The 26,044-nt window shown below is 39.0% G+C and overlaps 1 protein-coding gene across 1 annotated transcript; it reads left to right on the top strand.

Moving 5' to 3' along the window:
- Positions 1–508: 508 nt before the first annotated feature.
- On the top strand, positions 509–24,586 carry gucy1b1 (guanylate cyclase 1 soluble subunit beta 1). Its single transcript, XM_049571657.1, has 13 exons — positions 509–626; positions 953–1,026; positions 3,769–3,869; positions 3,960–4,078; positions 10,145–10,342; positions 11,445–11,675; positions 11,865–11,981; positions 13,000–13,133; positions 15,449–15,646; positions 18,102–18,339; positions 19,093–19,233; positions 20,672–20,826; positions 23,124–24,586. Exons 1-13 carry the CDS (start codon positions 624–626, stop codon positions 23,266–23,268), a joined length of 1,854 nt encoding a protein of 617 aa, XP_049427614.1. The 5' UTR covers positions 509–623; the 3' UTR covers positions 23,269–24,586.
- The last annotated feature ends 1,458 nt before the right edge of the window (positions 24,587–26,044 follow it).

The raw sequence follows: 26,044 nt of genomic DNA, 5'->3' as shown, positions 1-26,044 counted from the left end.
TGCAATCATAAAATAGATCCATGACTATGTATTTTAGCCTTTTATTCCCTCCTGAAAGGAGTCTATGCATAATGAATAGGCCTACTTTTACTTATCAGATTTACAAGTACATTTTGCTAATAAGACTTTTGTATTTTAACCATTTTACATTTAGTTTTACCAGCATTTTGAATGCAGGACTTGTATTTGTATTGCTGCTTACTCTTTCCTCAAAATGATAAGTCATATCTTATCAGCTAGTTTTTTAAACGTTAGCCAAACAAATTACCTCATAAAAGAAATCTTTTGCTTATTTTTGTGTTACAGTACGCATTTATCATTAGTTGTAAAGTCCAGAGTGTAAAACATGACGTTAAATGTCAGAAACTGGGAAGCTGCCTGCGGTGATTTCAGATCCACCAGCAGCATCAGTTGGACAACGCAGCTGGCTTCTCATTGGTCAGCGACGGCCTACGTAGGACCTTCTCTGCTCTGCTATTGGACAGACTCCCTGTCAGTCAGTAGCTGAGAGGAAAAAGGGGGAATGGACGCAGAGACACTCAGCATCTGTACCAAACGATGAAGGTTGAGTCAGATGCAACGGATTTAGCATAAAATAAGGAAAGAGAAGAGCTGCTGTCACCATGGTATGTTTATTAGGATTGTACATATTGTTTTAATGCTGGTGAAGAGTCTGTTTGTCGCGCGACGTGCTGCAGCGTTAGCCTATTTGCATTTGACATTTCCTGTTAGACCGCTGTGTAGCTGTTACACAATAATTCCCTTATTATAGTGAACTGTGCATGTTAACTGCTCAACAGAATATACATGCGCATTTATTTTAAGTTTGCAGTATGTTTAGAGCATATATTTTATAAAAACGCGTACGTAGCAAGCTGTGTTTCAGACACATCGCGTGTTTCCATACAATAATATTCACGTTGCTGATGTTTTTTTTATTATAATCTTGCAGTATGGTTTTGTGAATCACGCCCTGGAGCTCCTCGTTTTAAGGAATTACGGGCCGGAAGTGTGGGAAGACATCAAGTGAGTTTGTGGATCGTGTGTTTACTATCAGGCCCTGTTGGTATCATAGGTTACACTGTGGACAGATACACCACAACAGGGCTGTTGTACATGCAGCTCACCTTCAGCTGTCACACTGTCAGCTGGTAGAGACACCTGCCTTTACTGTAATCATTCACCTCACATAAAGTTGGTAAATAGCACATTTAAATGAACTTTTAGCAGGCTGGAATTCAAGCCAGAAAGTATTTGTTGCCAAAAAGCACTACAGCACTGCAAAAATACTCCTACATTCAAATTCTTACCATGAAAATATGCAAGTGCAGTTATTAAAATGTAGTTGGCTATTTAAAGTGAAACCACATTATGCAGACAAATTATGCCTGTGACTGTTATTTTATTTTTATAACTAATGCATTATGTGAGTAACATTTAAATGCTGTAGTGGGCCAAAATAGGACTACTATCTATGGTTTCATATATTTTGTGTAGTTTAATCTCAAAACCAAACCCTATAGGTTCATTTTTTAATGTACCTTCAAGATTTGGATGTGTTTGTTTTTAGAGAATGCAAGTTAACAAATAAGGACATACCTATCTAGCCTACACTTTTTGGGGTATGTTTAAGATTGTCACCAAGTAGTTTTTAATTTTACTTCTTAATTCCTATGTTTCTTTTTAAAATGTTGATTGTTACACTAATTGATGTTTGGTATTTAGTCTTTTAACTGCATGTGGGTAATGTGACTAATTGCTAACTCACAGCCACTCCTACTTAAGATGGCTTTTTTTTGTTACAACACTGTTTGCCTGATTAAGGTCTAGTCACTGAAACGCTGCAGCATTAAAATCATTGTTTTTGCAAGTTAGACAGTGTGTTGGAGTCTTTTCCACAAGTGTAGTTTAATCTAAAAAAATAATCATATAACAAAATGTCAATATGGTTTGTATGTTAAAAAAGTAACTACTAATTCTTACTGTAAAATAAAGAAATGGAGTAAAAGTACAGTTGTGTCTGCAGAAATGTGCAGTAGAACATATGAAGCACTCAAGCAAAGTACAACTACTTAGCAGGGCTGTAGCCAGAGTTTTAAATACTGGGTTGATGTCTCAGAGCCCCAGCATCTCCCGGAAAAATGTAATAACACACCTACAGTGAACTCTCAGATTTATTTTTAAGTATTTGCATTTTGATATTTTATTTTTCAGTTAATGGCTTAGTTAAATTAACTTTTGTTCAGTCATTTTGATTTAGTAACTGTTATTTCCCAACATGACTCCAAAAAACATGATGGGATTTAAATTAGTGTTTAGCACAAGAAGTTGGAGAATTTTATCAATTCATTAAAGACGGAGTCAGCTATACTGGAGAAAGCTTGTGGATATTGAGCTCAACACCTAAACAAATACTCCCCTCCTGCCAGTGCTCCTTCAGAGGCTCAGATTTACTGTCCCTCTTGCTCCCACTGCCCTTCTCCCCATACATCCATGGCCTTTCTCCTGACCTGTGCACAAGCACTAACGCCCCCTGTTGCTGATTGGCTGGAATAGTGTTGTGTGGGTCGTGCGAGCCACTTAGTCTGTTTGCCATTTACAGAGCCAGGGCTGAACACTGGATTTTTCTAAAGCGCACACAGACTGGACAGCTAGTAACTGGATTAGAATCGCTGACTGCACCTCTGAGTAACAGTTAGTTGTGATGTTTGTCTGAAAAATTAAAAATCACCAAATTAAGAGATGTATTGTTTTTACTGGACAGTGCTGGTCTCTATCTACAACTATACACACAACATCCACCAATGCAGAATGTAAGCAATGTGGAAGCTGCTAAAAGCCCCAAATTCCCATAAGAATACAAAAGGAATAACCTCAATGGCAGCTATGACCCTGCTTTAAAATGTAACCCTAAAAACACTCCTTTGTACATTTACCAATTTACTTATGATCCAACATTGTCAGGCTGTTTCTTAACCGTAATTTGCAAACCGATGAAGCTTTTATACGTGTTTTTTTATATGTGTTATATGTGAGTGTGTTAAAGCCCCATTCCAACATGTCAGTTTTTCGGCATGTTGAAATGTTTGGCTGTCCTACATGTGACCCTGCCTCAAAAAAAAAAAGAGGAATTAGAAAAAAAAACACAGCAGCTGCTGCCTTGTGTAAATGTTTTCAAAGAAAGTACTCATTCTTCAGCCACCCAAAAAAGATCCCCTTTGTTATCCCTGCAAATGTAACTCACTGTTATTTAATGCACAATTTATCATTTTGCTGTGTTTTCAGACCTTTGATGAGCTGAATCATTTAAAAATAACTTGTTGTTTTCTTTACGAAAGCTTTCAAGGCTTGGTATGTTTTTACAGCTGTTACACATTCTGATAAAATGGCGGCTGCTGCTCGGGCCTGTAAATCATGTCTGTTTTTTAAACAGTAGTAATCAGAACCTCATTAAGATATCTTAAAAAATTGTAAAAATTGGGTTGTAAAATGTATAAATAGCAACGTGCACTCTGAGCTTGGAGCTGTGCTTATCACCGGTGGACCTGCAGTAGGTCTAAACCTGATTGTCTGTTCTTGTTCTAAAACCTCTTCAAAGAAATATGGAAAGTTTTTGTTACTGTAATATAAATCAAGACACCCACACTGTCTGGCCACAAATGAGATAAATAAGTTGTTATTGCATTACTCCTGTAAACAGAATTCCCAGTGACTGTTTACTTCTGCTGTGACATCTGCTCCTGATTGATGGCTTCACTTTGTTTTCAGGAGGGAGGCTCAGCTTGATATTGAGGGTCAGTTCCTCGTGAGAATCATATATGAAGATGGCAAAACGTACGACCTTGTTGCTGCTGCAAGCAAAGTTCTCAGTAAGTGACAGTGTATGTGGTGTTTTATAGAATAATTAATAAGAATAAAAGAAAAGTTAAAATACTGATGAGATCCTGTCTGTTTTTCAGAGGTCGATGCAGGAGCCATCTTGCAGATGTTTGGGAAGATGTTTTTCGAATTTTGCCAAGAGTCGGGATATGACACCATCTTGCGGGTGCTGGGATCAAATGTTCGTGAATTCCTGCAGGTAGGTTTTCTCTCTCTTCTCTCATTTCTTGATGTAGGGCAGCTGGATGGAAATGTTAACCAAACGTGTTTGTAAAATTGGAATGTTGTAAGACATTAATTTTACACATTAACATCCATTAACTCATTATCAGGAGCACTGCTCAGCCAGTAAAAACAGTTGTATAATGTCCTCTCTGACTCCGAAGAAAATAACCCTGATGATGTCATGGTGAAGTCATCAGGGTCATCTTAGTTTTGGACATGAGACCTTTGTTGTGTCTCAATTGGGTACTTCTGTTGGTGCGCGTACATATAATACACTGCGTATACTAACATAGCGTCCAAATTTTGACAGGGTGGTGTTGTTTTAACAGAAATGACGATCGAAATGAGGATGATCTGACAACTTAAATACCTCCGCTCAGTGCATTGCAACCAGATCAAGACTGGAAATTAGCATCAGCCACCAGCCAAATGCTGGTAAAATATGCGTGGCTGCTAGATATGCATCACTCACCAGCCACAAACAAAAATCTATTGGTAATCATTTAAGAGGCTGGCAGATTTTAAAATCCACCAGCCACAGTGGCAGGTGAACTTAATCATTCATTTCCAAACCTGAACCGTATGGAGCATTATCACCAACATTTGACAAACGATTGCCACTATATGTTGGCTACATCTTCCTGTTTGCCCACTTGGTATCTTCTGTATTTATTTATTTATTGTGTTAAGAATGATCATGCTTTCACGGCATGCTTTTATATCTATGAATGTCTGTGGCTGATACTGGCTGACTTAGTTAAGCATCAAACCACAAATCTAACACTAAAATCTTACACAGTGAAGATGACATTTTAACATGCATAAACACCAAATGTAGCGACTGCAGCAAACAAACCTAGTTAAGTTGTCTGATACAAAAAATTCGCTTCCAGAAATACGTCAAAAAAATGTATTAATGAAAAGTAATCAAGTTATTGTAACGTGCACAAACTTTTAATTAAGATGATCACAGGGAACAAAGAAAAGTGCTGTCTATATGAGATGCTCATATAGATTATGAGTGTCACCACCCATATCCATGTGACCCAACTCTCCCATTAACCGCAATCACCAAAAAATAATAAATAATATTAATGATATCCCAAAACACTAACCAAAAACATATAACAATACAAAATATTAGCCATCTCAAAACTAAGTTAATTCATGGCTCCTACACTAAACGTGACTTAAACTTACAGATTATATAGCGTACACCACAACACATATAACGTCACTGCCTGATGATAAAATGTGTCGCTGTCAGCTAGCCAGCAAGCTAATGTTAGCATTTGCATTATTTTTCTCAGTGCGAAATTATTACAATATTTTCCCAGTAAATAACCTGATTGCATATATTTGACAACAGTATATTGGTAGAGAGAAATACATATGTATATTTGTAAAGTGCGCTGGTGTTTACCACGGTTGTCGGCCGAGATTTTGAAAGTTTAAAGTGTGTTTGTAGTTCAGCCCCTTCTGCTACATAGTCAACATGGCGGCCATTAAAGGTGAATGCACTTATGCACCCAAACGGAAAAGTATTCCATTTGACACACATCATTTGAAGTTTTCACAGAAAGCCTGCCTTCGTAACTGTGGCTGTCAAATTTTTTAATATGTAAACATTTACAGGGCAGAGAGGGTCATAGGAAAGATGCTATTGTGTTGCATTATGGGAATTGTAGGATCCAGTATTAAACAACCACACTCCATTTTGGGGACTGTGATGTCTGTGGCGTCCTTGCTGCCGCTGTGTCAAGTGTTATCTCTTGTACAAGGATCTGTGAGACCTTGTGGCTCCGTTGATCAATCCTGCCAAGCAGTGCCGACACATCGATGCTATCAAATTTAACAGGTGGGAGATCATCCAGATAGTATGATGCAAATCGTGGCATGTCTTCCCCGCACTCATTTACAACTTTCAGGCATGCCTTGATGTTATTTATATCCTTCTGAGGACCTTGTGCAAAACACAGCGTTAAGTCGTTTGCAGACAACTTGAAAGAGAAGCTTCTTCAACTCCTCCATCCACTCAAAGGGGAAGATATGCGCGGCAAGCATTACAATTTCATCCTGACTTAGTGTCCTCATTTGATAACAAGAGAAATTCATCCTCCACAATCACTTTGCTGTCAGCAGTTTTAAAAATCTCAGGCTTTGTACGTGAGCAAACTTTACTGCTAGCAGCTGTACGTGCTGCTGCATTTGCCATCTTGCCGGAAAAAAAATAATCTAACAAAGGTAACGTCACAAAATTCAGCTCCATTACAGCTCACATGGTTCACCTACAAAACAACTGTCCTATAGTTAACGCGTTTCACAAACAAATATAACATGCTAACGTTATTAGCACAAGCGTATGGCATTTTACATTGTATAAATTAGCCTAGCGACTAGCAGAGATTTCCTCTGCTCATATGAAGCCAGGATAGATCACACACAAGACTGAAATGCTGTTTTTGTGGAGGCTTCATTGTCTTCACAATTTATTGTTTCTTATCTGTGAAGTTAAAGTAAATAAAAGCTTTGTTACCACTGAGGGAAATGGTTTCAGCTTACAGAGACAGACAGGAGGTCTGCGTCACGGTGACGTGTAGTTACATTTCTAGGGAGGTGCATGTCACGCTACTGTGTAGGATACAGCGTAGACTGTTCGTCGACGCAGAAGTATAAATCCTGCATTAGTGGCACGCCCATCAAGCCTCCTATGCTGGGAAGTGACGAGATCCCTGACCTTAAAAAAAATGCAGCACTATAAGGCTCATTTCTGCTCCCTTCACCAACAAAAACAAATATGTTCATTTCAAACAGTGTCTCCATCGCTGCCCACTACATAGATGCACCAATTAGATGGCACTAGACAGACAAACACTTGTCTTTATCTGGACACATTTTCCCCACAAATACAACATGCTAATGTTTTTAGCACAAGTCTATGGTATTTTACATTGTAAAAAATAGCTTAGTGGCTAGTGGACATTTCCTCTACTTATAAAAAGCCAGGGACAACAGCAACATTTAATAATAATAATGACTTTACTAAGGACACACAGAGAGGTCCATAGCACACCACACAAAACAAACAATCATCTATGTACAAAAAATACAATATAATAAATATAATATATAAAAATATCTTTTAAAAAAAAGATAAGAAATACCCAATACGTCATTATACAAATTCATAAAATGGACAGAGTCCAAGAAACTTTACCCACAAACAAGCTGGAGTGCCAGTGGCCCCAGAGTCTGGATGAAAATCTGACTGAGCTCAGCTCAGGGTCGGCCGCGGCCTGAATGACACTATTCTCTGAGACAGAGCGCTGCACATATATCGATATATCAGATTTCATATTAAAGCAGGACAAGTAGGCACACCAACGCTTACAAACATTTGGCTGGCACTGCATCATCGTGGAGGTTTTAGAAACAGTCTCATGCCAGCATATTGCTCTAGCTATACGAGTGCCACAGGTGGGCAGTATATAGCGGAGTGCAAAATGCTCTAAAAAGAGCAATCTGCACATTTACTGAGCACATACTAAATTTGCGAGCAAGCATATTAGCTTGCACATACAACTTGTGACACTGTCTGTAGATATCTCTATCATCAGATAAATCACTGACAATGTAATGACCAAGATACTTAATCTCAAGACAAACTTTAAGAGCAACACCAGATAAAAAGAATTCAGGAAATACTAACTTTCTATCTTCTTTACTACATCTAACCTGCATTATACAACAGTTAGTTCCGGCCCTGCAATCTGATTGGTTTGGAGACAGTAAAACCGTGATGATATTGGAGTACAACATCACGGTTATTTCACTGTGTATGTATCACTCCGCCTCACAGCTGATTGCAATCAGCAATCAAATCAAAACTGACGGTTAGTGTCAGTTAGGTCAGCAGTTGCGTTGTAGGCTAATTAATTCATCCACTGTCAAACAGCCAAAAATATGGATTTATTTCCTAAAATAAGTTTTGAATTGAACTATGAATGGTCATCAGAGGAAGGTGAGGGAGAGGAGAAGCTGAATCCATCTGAGCACACATCCAGGTTTGTCAGTGTTTCATCAGCGGAGCTCAATGACTTGGAGAAAAGCAACATACTGTCAGATCAGAAGGCAGAGTCGGCTGTGCCTGTGAAGCGACAGTCCACCATGCAGTCACCACAGACTTATTTCACCGGCTGCACAATTAATGGAAACGTGCTGATAAATGTGTATAAAGAGTAAGTGCCTGGCGCACCATGTCTGCGTTACGTAGCAACGGTGACAGCGGAGTCCTGAGGGAACTATTTTTGTTGGCAGAAGACAAATAAAATGCTTAAATTATCTATTTTGTCCTCATTTTTCAACATTTCTTAATCAGCCTTGCTTATTTAACTGTTGAACTGTTGTATAAAAGCAATATCACACTCGAGCTCGTGATGTTGTACTGTGATATCGTCACGGCTGTGATTCGGTCGTAGGCACGAAGCCGCAGGCACGAAGCCGCAGGCCAAGTGCCGAAGACAATTACAGCCGTGACGATATCACAGTACAACATCACTCCCTCTCGTGTGATATTGCTTAATCGACTGATGAGCAGACCAGTAAACACCAATTCTAATTATCCAGTTAGGGATCCCTCTATGATAGAATTTAATGAATAACTTCTCATGATTAGCGCGATCAAAAGCCTTAGAGGCATCTATAAAGCACATGAACACTGTGGAGTTCTGACAATTATATTTATCTTAAATTTCCCTTAAGGGAAAAATACACGTCAGTGCCGTGTTTACATTTGAAACCAAACTGGTTGTCAGTGGTAGTGATGTATTTTTCAAGCCTCTTCAGGAGGATTTTCTCCAACACTTTAGATATAATGCTTGCTAAGGCTATAGGCCTATAGTTTTCCATGCTATTTAGGGCTAATCCCAGTTCTCTTCCCTTGACCCTACGGGCCCGAACGACGCATAGTGTGTCTAAATTCACACCTGTTCTTCTCTATTGATTTTCTCCGCAACTGTTCATCATAGCGAGAAGCCACGCATATCACGTGAAACAGCGGAACCATAGCTTTCTGACAAGGCCAAGTTGTTGGTAGTCCAATGTTTTCACAGCGAAAAACCCCCCCGAAAAAGTTAAAAAATTATGTATAACAGAGCTTTCATACAGCTTTGCACACACATTACTGTTGGATGGATTACTCATGAATGCAGAGAATGCACAGAAATGCCACGCATATCACATGAAAGCGCAGGACCAGAGCTTTCCAGTGATACCAAACACATCATTGTGCTGTCATCCCATCATGCTTTCTTTACAATCCATTATACAGATCTTGTTATCAGTCACTTCATATAGTGAGGAATAATATTATTACTATTTTTCTATTATCTTAGATGTAAATATTGCATGTTTCTTTCAAATAAAACACACATTTTTGACTTGTGAATGAGTCAATGGAATTTCTTGCAATAATGAAAAAATACTGGCAATCATTTTCTGCCTGGCACAAACCACATGTTTTGGACAGCTGTGAAGTGACAGAATGTCCCAGCATCATGGTTCTTATATTGCCAGATTCCAGAGAGGCTCCCCTCTTCATATATGGTAGAATATGTCTTCTTCCAACTTGCTATGGTGAGATACATGTAAAAATTTAAAAATGTAGTCACAGATTTTTTTCATTGATATATAACTTAATACAAAATACAGGCACATAGAAGGACATGTAATGATGGCAAATCTGGACAGTCCAGATTGTCCTGAAAAAACCTAAAATATAGCATGTGTATGTAACCTTTATAATGACTGTGATATGAGCTTAAACGTAAAGGCAGGAAAAATACCCCAAAAAGGCCTAGGGCCCATAGGGTTAAAGTCAGGATATCTCAGCCTCTGTTACTTTAGTTTTGAACCTTCTTTTTTGTCTTTTTTTCAGTGATTTATGTAAAATAATCATCTAATTCATTATACCTCAGTCAGGTTTTAATTAGCTGTGCTCTAATTGGATGTTGCATATTTCATCTTTAATCTGAATTTTCAGAATTTGGACGCTCTACACGACCACCTGGGTACCATTTATCCTGGGATGAGGGCTCCCTCGTTCCGCTGCACTGATGCGGAGAAGGGGAACAATCTGATTCTGCACTACTACTCAGAGAGAGAAGGCCTGCAAGACATTGTGATTGGCATCATTAAAACCGTCGCTCAACAAATCCATGGAACAGAGATAGAAATGAAGGTCTGCTTCACTGTTTTTGTCTGTTTCCTTTTTTGGACCCGAAGCTCTAATGGCTCACTCTGCTGCTGATGATGAATGAAGATGACTTTGTTTTTTTCCCTGTTCTGCTGTTAATTTATGATTCAATGTTCAATGAAGCCTCATAGTGCCTGTAATGTTTTGTCTCAAAATACAATTGAAGAGGTTATAATGTGAAGATTGAACAGAAGAAAGCTCCAAAACACCCGAACGGAAACAGCACTGCATCTGCTGTTCAGCAGCGGGTTTTTGGCTATGTCTGTGAGTCAGAGGATATTTTTAGATCTAAGTTATAGAGTCTGGAGCTTGGGAGTCTTTCAGGAAGTTTTTTTTCTTCCACAGTCTTATTTTAACTTTGTCAAACTGCGGATGAATTTAAATTGGCCATCGTCTGCACGTTTATTAGATAATTCATCCTGAGGAGAGATCCATATTTTAGATCTTGGCTCATTTACTCAACCACGCTAATCAGCTTTTGCCCAAACTAGTATAAATATCATAAACTATCATTGGTATTTTTATTTGTATGTTAATGTGAATCCCACAAATCACAGCCTGTGATCTGACCCAATAACTGCAGCATGTTGCTCTCCCAAGACTTCCCCTGCACTTTGGCTGGAGTTTTCTCTTCCGTTTCATAAGCGAGCGACATTTTCTCCCAAACCTAATCATATTCTACAGACAGGATAATATGTTTCAGCAATTGTGTGTGTAATGAAAGAACAGAAAATGGCAGACGCTCCAAATGTGACACCCAATTTCTGGAAATATTAGCCACTGTTGCTGTGGCAACAGGGTGCAGAGACAGCAGCTTGATGTCAGCATGCCGTATGCCCATAAACCCTCTGAATAACGTCAGTTTACACAGTCTTAATTCTATAATAACAGACTTTAGGTTGGTGACATCATTAATGGAATAATATTAATGACACTTAAATTGCGTGAGTGAAATATTAATAAAAAACATCTTATTGCTGTAACCTTGTGCCACAATATAGGCATGTTTAATATCATAGTAACCTAATTATGTCGTCTTTGCAACAATAACATTGATATTTGATCAGTTATTTAATTCCTGCTGCAGATGATCCAACCGAAAAGCGAGGAGTGCGACCACATCAAGTTCCTGATCGAGGAGAAGGACTCGGAGGAAGAGGCGTTTTACGAGGACCTGGACGGCTTCGAGGAGAACGGCACACAGGAGACTCGGATCAGCCCGTACACGTTTTGCAAGGCCTTCCCATTCCACCTCATGTTCGACAAAGACCTGATGCTCACACAGTGCGGGAACGCCATTTATCGAGTCTTGCCTCAGGTGTGCCTTCACAGCCAATTATGTGAAAGTCTGTTTTACATGCAGTGTGTGCATGTGTGTGACTTGTAATTGTCTAAGTCTCTGTCTTAGTCCTGGACGCCCAGAGTGCAGCAGTAATTATATAGATAACAAAGCAATAACTTTCAATCTCATGTAACTTAAATACGCACATTTTATCTTATTCCCCAGCTCCAGCCTGGTACCTGTATCCTCCCTTCAGTGTTTTCTTTGGTCCGCCCTCACATTGACTTCAGCTTTCATGGCATCCTCTCCCACATCAACACCGTCTTCGTTCTGCGAAGCAAGGTAGATATGACATATGGTTTAGGTCCTGTCAGTGTTTATATTCGCCACTTTTCCAGGGAACAAAATGCACTAAAACAGACCTACACAGGACACACACACCTGCAGATCTGTACAACATGCAATAGTGATTTGAAGCCGTCTATATTATTGTGCTTAAGAATTTAACTGTGCAAAACACTGTAATATTTACACTGTACAATACTCTCTTATTTAATTCTTACCTGACCTACTCTTGCATTTATATTCAGCACATTTGTAGTATGATGCACATATTTGTGCATATTCAATACATTTCTTATACAGCATATCTCTTTCTTATATTTTATATTTATATGTATATTGTATTATGTTGTAGCATCATGCACATTTTTTGCATACTTCCTATTTCCATTTCTATTCTTATAACTTTGATTGTAAAAAGCGGTTTTGATTGTACCTGACAGAATGCATTTATAGTTTTATGAAGTATTACTGATAAGTGCACTGATGTTTTTAGCTGCTGCATAGCACACTCCTAATTCTAATCAAAATGTTGTCATTCAGGGATCACTGAGCGTGTAATCAATTAAAGAAACTGATATGTAGCATTTTCTGGCGTAGCTTCATGCATGAATCATAGAGTGCAAGGGTGTAAATGTCCTGATAAACTAGACATGCAAGATAGATATTTCTGGGAAAGTTGAGGAACTGAGAAATGACAGAAGAGAGAGGTGAAGCAAATCTCATTAATCAAATGGAAACTTGGAAGAGAAAATGCATCAGTGTTAAAATAACAGCTTCTGTGCCTTAAAGCAGATTGTACTCATTGTGAAGAGACTGGTCTCAATGCGCTGCCATTCCTGGGATGCTACTTAAAAGTTGATATTTTTTATATACACACAGGATACATGTGCCACTAAAGGCACTAAAACATACAGATTTAAAAATAAAGAGTGTGCTGAACTGGTGCCCAGTTTTGAAGCAGATTTAGGGAAGAACATATAATGCAATATTCATAAGTGTGATGTAATCCTGACAGGAGGGCCTGCTGAATGTGGAGACTGTAGAGAATGAGGACGAGCTGACGGGGGTGGAGATCAGCTGTCTGAGATTGAAAGGACAGATGATTTACTTGCCAGAGGCGGAGAACATCCTTTTTCTTTGCTCACCCAGGTAAACCCACAGTCTGTCCCGACAGAAGCACAGACTGAAAATACACACACCAAAAACCAGATTTTCTTTTACAATCTGAATGGGAACACACCAATTTCTGGCAAAAAATAAAGTCCTGAAATTCCAATTCAAAGGTGCTGATTTTCTTTAAATGAATGCCATCGCTGCTCTGTTCATATGTAAATAAAAACCTACTACACACATACACCAGAATTTTAAGTAAAATTGTGAAGTTGTCTTGCTAAACCTCAGTGGTTTTGCTTACTGTTCCTTCTGTACCACTATGTTGACAATATGTAGGAAACGTATAAGCACAGACTGTACATAATAATGGACGTAGCTACCACGACATCACCAATTGGTTTGTGGACTCCTGTTTTGGGCATTTTTGCTGTTGCCATCTCGTTGTTTTGGAGCCAGAAGTGACCATATTTGGATGAGAGGGTGAAGCTGTGGACAGGTAAGGGGTCGTTTTGACCCACAGAATTTAGTGGCAACTCACAGACAGCCTGTCACTCAAGCGGCCCTGCCCTTAAATATGCTTTAAACCTTAATAAAATGTAAATGGGTAAGTTATTTAAAAAATTAATCCCCTGTACAGTTAAACATGAGGGGTGAAATTAGCTTTTGATACCCAAAACCGTGTTTTGTACCAGGCTGTAAGCGTATTTATTTCTGCTATTTAGTCAAGCATTTTAATGTGGGGCTCTGTAGGGATGTACTTGGAGCCAGCCTCAAGTGGCCATTTGATGAACTGCAGTTTTTGGCACTTCATCTTGGCTTTATTTTTCAGCCCCAGAGGTTGCCACTTGGTTATGAGCATGAACGTTACTGTGATGTTTCTTCTCACACTCTTTTTCATGGCCCATTCTGTTTGTGATGTGTAATAGAAACAAATGGTCTTTGGGCTTAAGACTTAAAGGATAACTTCGGTATTTTTAAACCTGGGCCGTATTTCCCCATGTGTATGTGTGCGTATGATTCATAGGTACAACTCGTTTTAAAATTGGTTCAGTATTGAGGGAGGCGGATGCAGCCAGCAGCCGCGAGGTAGATATGGGGGCAAATGCATCCCGTAGAAGTTTGCACATTAAACATGCTTTTTTTCGTCACTGACTGGTTCAGATCGCCAGTGCTATCTCTGTAAATAGCATACTAAGTGTTTCCCTTACCTTTGACTTCCTCCCGGCTGTGTGTGACGTCATCTCGCGATTGCATTATGGGAAACATCCTACATTTCCCATAATGCAATTTGTTAACATCTTCTGTTGGACCTTTCTGGCCTGTGAAATGCCTAAGCAAATCAAACTCCACATCCCCAGTTTGTGCAAGCTATCTTCTTTAAAAGTATTTTAAAGAAGATATCATCTTGTGATAAGCAAACTGATTGTTATGTTGAGAATTGGTGTAGTGCCCCTTTAATTTTTTTTACAGCAATGGACTATGGTTTTTGCTATCGAGTAGTAGTCGTAATAATAATAGCTATACATTTTATTTGTAGAGCTCTTTTCATGGTACTCAAAGACTCAATAAGTTTTATCTTTAATGTTTGCAAGGAAATGATTGATGAACTATAGGGAAAATGTCAAATAAAATCTGTTTTGCTTGCATTTCAGAAATGTAAATAATCTCAGAAAGGGCAATAAGAGTGTTTTTCATGCAGTTGCAGTTACACAATCAAACACTTAGCTCAATAGCTCAAAGGTTGCCTTTACAACCAAACATGTATGGGTACATGATCAGAGAGAAAAATAACAGAGAAACAAAGAAAGCTGTGAGCTGGTAATTACACCTGATCTTCTGCTGTGACCTCCATTAGCCTCTGCGGCCCTTCTGTAACCAATCAGACATTTCTAGTGAAATATCGGATGCAGGACAGCGTGGTTCAAGAGGTCTTGTCCTCACAGATCGAAGACACTTTGCAGAGAACAAGAGTGGTGTTTTCACAAAAGGTTACAGCCTGACAGGAAATAATGGGCTGAAACATAAAAGCATGCTTATTCACCTGAGCAGATAAGACTCATACAGCACAGTGTCTGGCCTCACCCTTATTAACAAGAGGAACATTTATCTGGAGACAGTGTGCTCGGCCCTGAGAGGATAATGTTGATCTCACTGGTGGTGGTTCATATTTTAGGTTCTGTTTATTTTCACTGATCCCTGAGATGAGCATGAGCAAGAAAAAAATGCAGTTTTCCTTCTGCCCACAGACACACATTAGATATGTTCTGCCATTCGTCTGTGAAAATGACACTGTTAACACCAGCAGTAACCAACGAGTATCTCACTGCTTTCTCCTGTCTCTGTTTTTCTAGTGTTATGAACCTGGATGATCTCACACGCAGAGGGCTTTACCTGAGCGACATCCCGCTACATGACGCCACACGTGACCTGGTACTGCTGGGCGAGCAGTTTCGTGAGGAGTACAAGTTGACTCAAGAGTTGGAAATCTTGACAGATCGTCTGCAGCACACACTCAGGGCCCTGGAGGACGAGAAGAAAAAGACGGACAGGTTAGACTCTTTTTCTCAGGTGTAAACTGCAGCTTCTCTCAGTCAATGAATTGCTTGAACTTCTCTTGTGCATGAAAAATTATAACCATACTTTTAATGTGTATTGTGTAAATAGTTTAAGAAATGATCCTCCAACCTGATAGATATTCAAGTGACTCAACCCAAGCAATGTAAGAATTTCAAAAACACTTCAAGATACACTTAAACACCACTTTAACTACAACATTTTTACAATTGCTAATATGTAGGGTATGTCAAAGTTGAGCCATTTGAGCTTTTTGGCTTGTGACAAGGTTGACTTGTGAACCCTTCAAGCAAAGAGTTATTTTTACCCTCTTAAATAATTTAATTTAAATGTTTTTAGAGGCATAATGATGTAAAACTATAAATAATTTATCTAGTACCATGCTGTCCTTATTTAAAGGTAAAATATTACGACCTCCTCCACTGTCCCCTTGTTTGTTGTTGTGTAAATTGGCTGTATCTATGCTCATAAAGGAAGCGTGGAAGCATGAGGGCCGTGACCTTTACAACATTTGAAACAGACGTATCTATTTTTGTACATAAAGGGAGCATAAATGAGCCTTAAATCCTGCACGCTTGACCTTTAGGTTGATATCGTGACTCCTTGGATGGGCTCGGCCTCTAGGTTGGGAATCACTGCTTTAAGCAATAACCTCGATATTTATAAACTTTTCCCTCAAGTAACTTAAAGAAAAATATTTATTACAGCCAGAATTATGTGTAGTTGTCAACCCATTCTCACTCCCAACTCTTACAATACAACAGCTTGGTCAGCAGCCCTACGCTTCAAACTATGGCGTTCTAGGTACCTCTCTAAAGTCAGTTTTGGACATGTCAGTTAGCACTCATTACATGTCTTTTCAAAATAAACTTCGGTGTTCATAGATAACATTTTGGCACCAACTACTGATATGATATCAAGACCATGATATGTCTTAGATTTTGGTTGTCATGGTATTGTATGTGTTGTCTTTTTGTGGTTTTAAAAGGCTGTAATACAGTAAAGTGATGTAATTTACTGAACTTACCAGACCGTTCTATTTAATTTTCTCCATATCGCCCAGCCCTAGTAGTTAGGTTTAGGAGAAGATTATAGTTTCGGTTAAACTTCCGATGACTTTTGGGGTCACGTGTGACATGAGCAGTGGTCTCCTGGGTGAAAGTCCTGTGTTGTTTGACCTGCCCATCCACCCTAACCCCTTCCCTACTGTGCCAGTTCCTCTGAGCTTCTAATATTGCTGTGGATGGGTTTATATTGGAGTTCGTTGAAAGTCCAGTACACACAAACACTAAAGGGTGTCTTGTGATCTGTATCAGACACCAAGGGCCACTGACGAAGCTGCCGTATTTAACGACCTGGAAATAAGAACAGGCTGTAAACCAAAGCCCTGTGATTATCTGTAGGTTGTGAGTCATCCTCAAGCTCACTGCAATAACAGTGCTGTCGTTCTTATTTCATCTTCCTTTGTTGGAAAAATAAGTGGCACAGATTGTTCATTAGTCCGTCTTTTAGGGAGATAAAAGAGCAGTCTCTTTAAGTATTCCCTTTCAGGGATGGACTGAAACAGCAGGGCACTAACAGGTGTCACTCCCATGCAGTTTTGTGTTGAGGCTACATGACAGTAAGACCACCTAAGGTCAGAATCTGTTGTGATACTCAAGTTGAGGTTCACCTATGTTGCTCTTCAGTTGCTGTTATGGTGAAGACAGTTGGTTTTGACTCTGGCTTTCAGAAAAGGGCCTGTCATAGTAATTTGGCACAGCAGTGGGTGACAGCTGAAGAGGAGCACGGAGGTGGAGCGTGGTCTTTATTAAGACTGTAGAAGCCCTATCTTCGTATAGGAACAGACTTTCACTCTCCCTCTCGGATCCCTATATTATTATTCTCGCCATTCTCCGGTCTCACGGCGCCTTGGGCCTCGAAACATTGATAAGAATTTATGGCTCCTCTCTAAATATTTAAGAGAACTGCTGCTGCGCTGTCTGCCTGTTTTCTGATAATGAAAACATACATTTATGCTGCTTTACTTACTGAGAGAGAAACACTTGAATGTGGATTGTGATAAGATGTTACAGAGAAATGCACACTCTCATCTCCCAGGTGAATGTACTCTACTTCTATGTATAGATTTTTGTGTGGTGACCATCATCTGCTCTATATGTATCATGTGTCCTCAAAATATGACGCATCATAGAAGGTATTTTGCTTTTAACAGGCAGCCATGATCTAACCAGTTACCATAGAAACACCACCCTCCCATCTCGGAGCAGCTTGCATAGCAAAATGGCCAAAAGGTGGTGGGTGAACACATAAAATGCTGATCCAAAAGGATGGACTTCAGTCTGGCAGCCCAAGCCCATTACTCTGCCGCTCGAGTGCACCATAAATACACCTCGCTCAAAATGCTCATTTCTCTTCTTCCCCTACTAGATTGCTCTATTCCGTTCTGCCGCCATCTGTTGCCAACGAGCTGCGACACAAACGGCCCGTCCCGGCTAAACGCTACGACAACGTGACCATCCTCTTCAGTGGCATCGTGGGATTCAATGCCTTCTGCAGCAAGCACGCCTCGGCTGAGGGAGCCATCAAGATAGTCAACCTGCTCAACGACGTTTACACGCGTTTTGACATCTTGACAGACTCTCGGAACAACCCTTATGTATACAAGGTTGGAAGCAAGAATCTTACCATGACACTACATCATGCATGTGTGTACATTTCTCCCAGTAAAGAAATAAGAGGAGAAGGATCTATGTTGTGTGTGTAAAAATGTGTAAAAAAAGTGTAAAAATAAATCAAGTCTGCTATCTAAAACTGAGAATTTGAGGGGTTGTAACTCCAATATTCTGTGCTGCTTCCTCAGCTTAAATGCACCGGGGATGCACACCGACCCTCCTGGTGAATAATGTTACGCAATTATGCACATACAAGTCAGTGAGAGAGTATTTATATCAGTTGACTTGAGTTTTTCACCATAAGAAGAATAGTACTAACTTCTAAACACGGTGTAGTTTTACAGAGGGACTGCGCCATTTTATAGGCCTCGCACAGCAGATTTACACTCCAGGCTTTCAGACAAGAATGCACTTTAAGAAGTCAAACAGACCTCGGCACTTCCAGGGGATCGGCTTCAGGCACTGGGTCACCAAAAGAAGTAATATTTACTCTACGAGCTGAATGGCTAGGTGGTCCGAGGGTTTTAGCGGGGCTCAAAGAGGCCCTGAATGTCTTGAAGCTGATGTAAGTGTTTAAGTGTTTATTCCAGGGTGTTTTAGTTTATTTCTTGCTGCGCTGTGCATTCAAAGAACCTCGATGCAGCGCAGTGGGAGCAGATGATTTTACAAGGACCAAAAGTGAAGCGAAGCAAAAATAGGTTGTTATATAATTCACATGAAGGATGACAAAGTTTGTCTTTATACAGGTGGAAACGGTGGGTGATAAGTACATGACAGTGAGCGGCCTGCCAGAGCCGTGCACACACCACGCCAAGTCGATCTGCCACCTCGCTCTTGATATGCTGGAGATTGCCGGACAAGTTAAGGTGGATGATCTACCAGTGCAGGTGTGATAAAACTCTTAGTTTCAGAAATGTTTTCTCTATAATAAGGCTGTTTAATGATACTTTTATTTGTATATATTGTACACATGCTAAGCTACACATGCCAAATGGGCTTTATACATATATATGTATAGTATATTATATTTTTTCATTTCTATAATGTATGATTCTATATAATTATCTAATATAATTGTAGGCTTACATTTTAGTCACAAAAATCTTTAGGTAAATTTTTTTAGATTTGCAGATTTTTGTGTGTTTGTGTGTGCATGAATGCCAGTGAGCAGTACTTCTGGATTTTTCCTACCTCCCTGTGTACTGTGTGTCTTTGTTGTGATTCTCAGACTGTTTTCCTTCACACATTTAATTTTTTTAGCAGTTTGTTTTTAGCAATGCATCTGTTATTTTGGCACAGGCATTTCGAAGCTCAGTTTTCTAATACTGCTCTGAATATTAATATTCTGATTGTAAGACCTGACGGATACTACCAACTGGCATCCAACCTAATACGACCAACGCTTTACCCTCGCGGACATCTTGATTGATTTCAGCGTAATTTTATCTGTGCGTGTGGACATATTTCTGCGCTGAAGTAATGCACAGTGAAAAGTTGGATAAAAAACAGCAGACTTTTGTTTAACTGACTGCTGAAGATTGTTATTGTATCAATGACTGTTGAGACTTAACTTTGGAAAATCATGTCTGGTTAACAAAAGGCTGTTTATTTTGGGACATGGCACCGGCAGAAGAGGAGTCCGGTTTAGTAGCAGAAACAGACTCAAATCATCTCACGATCCTGTGTCTAAAAATAGATTCTCATTTGTCTCAGACACTCTCAGAGTGTTCATGCTCCGAAGACAACAAGCGCTGAAGTGCCTGCAAGTTCAAGTGTAAATATTAGTCTGTAGATTGCCTGGGGCTACTTTTGGAGCAGCTAGTTTATTGCAAATGTAAAAAAAAAACAAAACATTATATATATACATCTAATTTTATGCACTGAGTGATTTCTGGCACAGTAAACCTTATATTCGCCCACCAAATGTTGCACCTTTTCAGTCGATAGCTTTAAGAATTTGTGCCAGTGATCTAAGAAAAGCATTCAGCTGCTTGCATATATTTTTTTTATCTCTCTCTCTGTTACCTCCTTGCTTCACTCAACATTTGAACGGGTGTAATTAAATGCTATAGTAGGTTTTCTCACACTCAAACTGTGCATTTTTTGTCAGTAGATAAATCACTTGCTGCTTAAAGTAATGAGTTTACCACAGATAACTAACAATCAGGGCTGTTTATTTTATCTAAATATTTAAGCTTGTTTTTGCCAGTATTTGACAAGAAATAGAGATAAATGTGGCATATTTATTAACTTAAATTATAACACATGGTGGAATCACAGTAGATAGCATGAAGACTCTCCCTTTTCATTGTCCTTTCTTTCCAGATTACTATTGGGATCCACACAGGAGAGGTGGTGACTGGTGTGATTGGTCAGAGGATGCCCAGATACTGCCTCTTTGGAAATACAGTCAACCTCACGAGTCGTACAGAAACAACTGGTGAAAAGGGTAAAATAAATGTCTCAGAATATACTTACCGGTGAGTAAAAGCACCTCCTTATTTCATATCAGTGGCATGTTTTGAATTTTATCCCTGTCTTTAAAGAAATCAGCTTTGCATCTGGGTTAAACTGCATTAAAATGGATTTGTAATAGTAGACATGGTTAGGTTGTCTCAGCCATACTAGACATTTAGACCAGAATGTGCAGGATGAGGACTGAGAGAATCATAAAAGACCTCAGTCACCCAAACAACAGACTCTTCTTCTGTCTGCTGTGCTTAAGGAGGCACTGCCGCTGTCTCCAAGCCAAAACAGAGAGGATAAGGAGTAGTTTCCTCCCTCAGGCTGTCCAGGTCCTGAAACAGGGTCCTGACTAACTTCTTTTACATTGGTTACACTGCACACTTATCGTTTAGGTTTAGGATTAGGCTTTTTTCCAGGGGACAGGGGAGACAGGCGGTGGAGCAGTTACCTCTGCCAGTAATGTTGGGTCTGGGCTTGGCCTCTCAGGGCTGGGGCAGGTGTAACGGCCACTTGACAAAAAAAACAATTCATATTGATTACCAGTACAGTATGTTTTAAGGTTGTCTCTCAAAAAGTAGTCCAGGGTGCGCGTTTACACCATAGAATGTAAAAATAATGGACGCAGCCACTGGAACATCACCCATTGGTGTAGGGACACCAGTTTTGAAACCTCGAGTTCGGCCGTCACCATCTTGTTTTTTTTTTTTTTAATTTGGAGCCAGAAGTGACCATATTTTGGCGAGAGGCTAGCACTGTGGAGGAGTGAGAGGTGGATCTGACTGAGAAGACGAGGTCACAATTGGGAGGCAGCCTGTCACTCAAAGCGGCACGATCATAATTATGTGTAATTTTAAGCCTTAATAAACGTAAAAATAAATGTGAATGAGATAGTAAAAAAAAAAAAAAAAATCTACCCCCAAACATTTGACACAACGGCACGAAGGGGGAAATTAGCTATAGAGACAAAACTCGTTTTTCGTACCAGGCTGTAAACATGTTTGTTTCTGCTGTAAAGTTGGGCATTTTAGCATGGGGGTCTATGGGGAGTGACAGGCTTCCGGAGCCAGCCTCAAGTGGCTGTTCAAAGAACTGCAGTTTCTGTGTTGACTTCAATTTTCAGCCCGGGAGTTTGCAGCTTGGTTCACACATACACACATGCCTTTTCTTTTTTTTCTCCATTTGCAGTCAGCAAAGAAAATAACAAGGCTGAGCCAATCAGAGGCAGAGTAGGGCAGGTCTTCGCAGAATGCATGTCGGGGAAAAAATATGCTACACACCCAGACACACAGAGACAGACCTGCTACATAGCAGATGCACCAGTGCGACTCCTGAAAATGTTAAGTAACCATTGACAGATTTTGTTATCGCATGTGCAACCAAAATGGTCGCACTCTGGACCCCTGGCCTGTCCAACTCATTACACATAATGCATACTATTATAATTCATCCACCTGCCACACAGTGCCTACAGTATGTGTCATGGTTATATCACTGTTTTTCTTTAAAACCTCAAAATCTCAAGGCACACCTGTATTTATATCTGTGCACAATAGCCTATATGAGGTGTGTTATATCTCTTATCATGACATAAATGTTTGTTTTTATTTACTAATATCAAATAACAATTGACAAGCAACTATTACTCATGAAATATGTAACAAAATGATTCAAGAATACAATTTAAACTTTTTAAAATGACATCAAGGCACCAATAAGACACCCATTTAAATGGAAATAATGAAAGCTAATGTAAGATAAAATGATGTGTCACACACTTATAATTCCCATACGTAATTGGCGACAAATAGGTTCCCCATAAAGGTTTTTTTTAATTATTATTAAATTAAATCAGATTAATTACATTTTTTAGGTAGTGTTTGCCTCTTTATTAGGGAATGAGTGCACACAACATAATGATACAGTCAATTAAAAAGTCTTTAAAGTTTTTGTAAAGGCCGAATATTACAATAATAATGTGTGGTTATAACAAAATCCCACCTCACACCTGGATTCGCATCATGACACACCATTTAAGAACCACTGCTCCAAAACTTGCTTTTGTAAACAATTATATTTTGTATTAACTGTTCTATTTTATTCTGTTTGCTAGTTCCTTTTTTGAGCTGGGCACAAAAGCACCTCACGTTTGTACGTGACAAACATCCATTTCCATTTCAACCATCAATTTTAAAACATAAACCAGTAGCTATGTTTTGGTCTATGGATTTATGTGTTAGTAAAAGTAGGATACAGAATGCCCCTGGACCATACGGCACGAGTGATTTATGATGGTGCTGGCATTGTATTTCAGGTGTTTGCAGTCTGCTGAGAACGCTGACCCTCAGTTTAATTTGGAGTACCGGGGCCCCGTAACCATGAAAGGAAAGAAGGAACCGATGAAGGTGTGGTTTCTGTCCAGGAATCCCATGGACACAGAGTCCACCACTGCTAGTTAAAGCTCAACAGATCGGATTAAACACTACAACACCATGAGTGTCTACTGTAACAGAAGCTGCAGTGTGGTACTGTGTAGTCAGAATTTCTTACACTCATTTTGAGGCAGGGGAGAGATGGATCAGCTGAAATAAAGAAATGATTAACTATCTACAGACATACAGATATTTTTAATATGATAAGCCACAGCTGTTTCAATGTGAATTTAAACCTGTGCCATTGCTCTCCCTGCTTGTTTTTTTTGTGACCTCAGTATATATTTTTTAGCGTAGACACAATAGTGAAGTGTTCCATGAATAGTAGAGGTTAGTGATAATCAAGTTTGATACATTTTTGGACAAAATATTCTCACATTGTTATTGTACATACAAATCATTAACAGTTTTGATAAGTAAAACATTTTCCATCTATCTTCAATATTTTTAGTTGCTAATTTTGTCATACTGCATTTGTTCTATATTGAGAATTTAAAGTCTATTAAATCAAATAAATGAGTGTAAAGAAAAAAAAAATATATATACACACACACACACACACACACACACACACACACACTTAAGCTTGTGCCAAACAATACTGTCACTATTTTAGGGATCCATTTATTTGTTCATTTGCTGTGAGAGTTTTACACTGAGTATGTTACACTGGCACCACGATCATAAGAAGAAATAAGAATTTAGATATAATAGCTGTTATATTTATATAGATTTATATCACCGTGTTCACCACTTCTTTCTATCTAGAGTCATATATTACACGTCAAAGATGTATTTCATGTTGATTTATTTTTAAAAAAGCCACAAATGGTACATGTTGAACCTGTATCATCACCAACTGTTCACTTAATTATTAAAATAGATATTTAAAAATGAGCACTGTACACTACTTTGACAAATTGATTGCACCTCTTTGCTCACTTTTTGTCTGCTTCTGTGAAATAATATTCACATTTTCCGTTCTACTCAATGTTAAGATAGTCTTAAAGATATTTATATTTATTGTTAACACCATATTATATGTTTTTTCTCATATGAATATGTAAAGTAAACTCTATTATGGATGACACTATGTTTTGTGCCTCTTTAAGTTAAACTATGTACTGTATGTGTTGGATTCATTTCACATAAATACATGTACCACTCTTTTTTTTAACCTTATATTTCCAAAGTCCTTCAGCACATTAGAAAACAATATTTTCCAGCCATGCCGCTTCCTGTATTAGAAACAAACCGGTGCCTCTTGTACTGTATGAGTGCATTGATTGTTTTACTTTAACAATGTTTCTGTCGAGAGGTAACTAATAAATACTATTCTAAAGAAGTGTTGATTTCATGATATTGCCTTATCGATCTGCTCATTGTGGCTCTTGTTAAGTCTAAATTTAACAGATGCATTGTCTTTACTTAGACTAAAAATAGAGTTGTAAAATCAGCACGTCAGTGCAAATCTCTGATCACATACAGCAGATTATTTTGTAAAGAGCGCACTCTGGTGGTCATACAGAAGATAACAACTTCTGATTATTTAAAAATGGGGTCATCACAAAGTTGGTGCAAACTTGTTTAAGTTATGACAAACCATTTAATGCTTAAAAGATGTGAGGTGTTATTACAAAGTATCCCACACTGTCATTTGCCCATGTCTGTGATCTAATGTTTTCATCCTTAAGATAACTGATGCAACTGCTCACTTTAATTAACTCTCTTGTCCTTTTACATTCATGTTTAGAGTAAATAGGACTTTGAACTTGATGAATAAAAAACAAATTGGTGCATAAAAATAGCCAGGATGCAGGAAATGAAGAGTCTGACACTCCAGATCTCCTGGGGGAGGACCCTCAGACCCCCTCTGGATTACTTTCCTCTAAGCATGGGGCCACTGTGAAGGTGTCCTTTACTTTTACACACTGAAGGTATGTATAAGTCATAATACATGGTTATTGGATGGACACTTCCTTTCTGACCTTGCATGTTCAGTTCCATGGTTGTGTGAAGGAGTGTGCTGAGTCAAAGTACTGATAGTGTTGAAATTAGAATTATATAACTTAGAAAAAAGAAGAGAGTGGCCTCTTTGGTAAAATGTGAGGTATTTCATCTTTGCTGACATTTAAACTACCATGCTGCTACAGCTTCCTAAACACTGGCTGACAGAGGTGGGGATGGTTGTAACACCTCTCATGAAAGTGTTACAACTAACCTTAATGACAGCTAAACACAGTTTATCTATCTGTCTCACTCCTTTTCTCAGAATGCCAGGAAAAGAAAGAAAACCTGATACGGGTGTGCTTGTACATGTACTAAAATCAGCATCAGATGAGGTGAGGCAGATGAGTCAGGTTAGACAGTGACGTCTCTCCCCAAATAATACTCAATCTGCCATGGACACTGAGCAGATGAGAGTAATTACAAATCCTCAGAGGAAGAGGACCAACAAAGCTGCCCTGTGTGGGCGATCACAGCAGTCAAAAAGTCTTCAATGCACAGCAAGAGAATGACTTGACCAGTTACTTAACTGAGGCAGCAGATATTTTGGACTCACTCCACATGAGGTACAAAGCATCTGATGAGTGCACATGAGCCAGTTACACCTTTGTAAAAAGTTGGAAACATTGCTATTTGTAGTAAACAAATAAGGGTACTGTGTGTCAATATTTGAGAGCTCTAACACAAAAATTCAGCAAGTTGCTTTTACCTCTGTAATTGCTAAATGCCACCTCCTTCTGAGTTGGAAATCCACAACAGCTCCTTCTAGCACACAATGGATTAAAGAGACTATGTC

Source organism: Epinephelus fuscoguttatus, linkage group LG3 (assembly GCF_011397635.1).
Source record: "Epinephelus fuscoguttatus linkage group LG3, E.fuscoguttatus.final_Chr_v1".
NCBI classification, from domain to species: domain Eukaryota; kingdom Metazoa; phylum Chordata; class Actinopteri; order Perciformes; family Serranidae; genus Epinephelus; species Epinephelus fuscoguttatus.
Note: the sequence above shows the minus strand (reverse complement) of the source record. Positions and strands in the feature narration are given on the sequence as shown.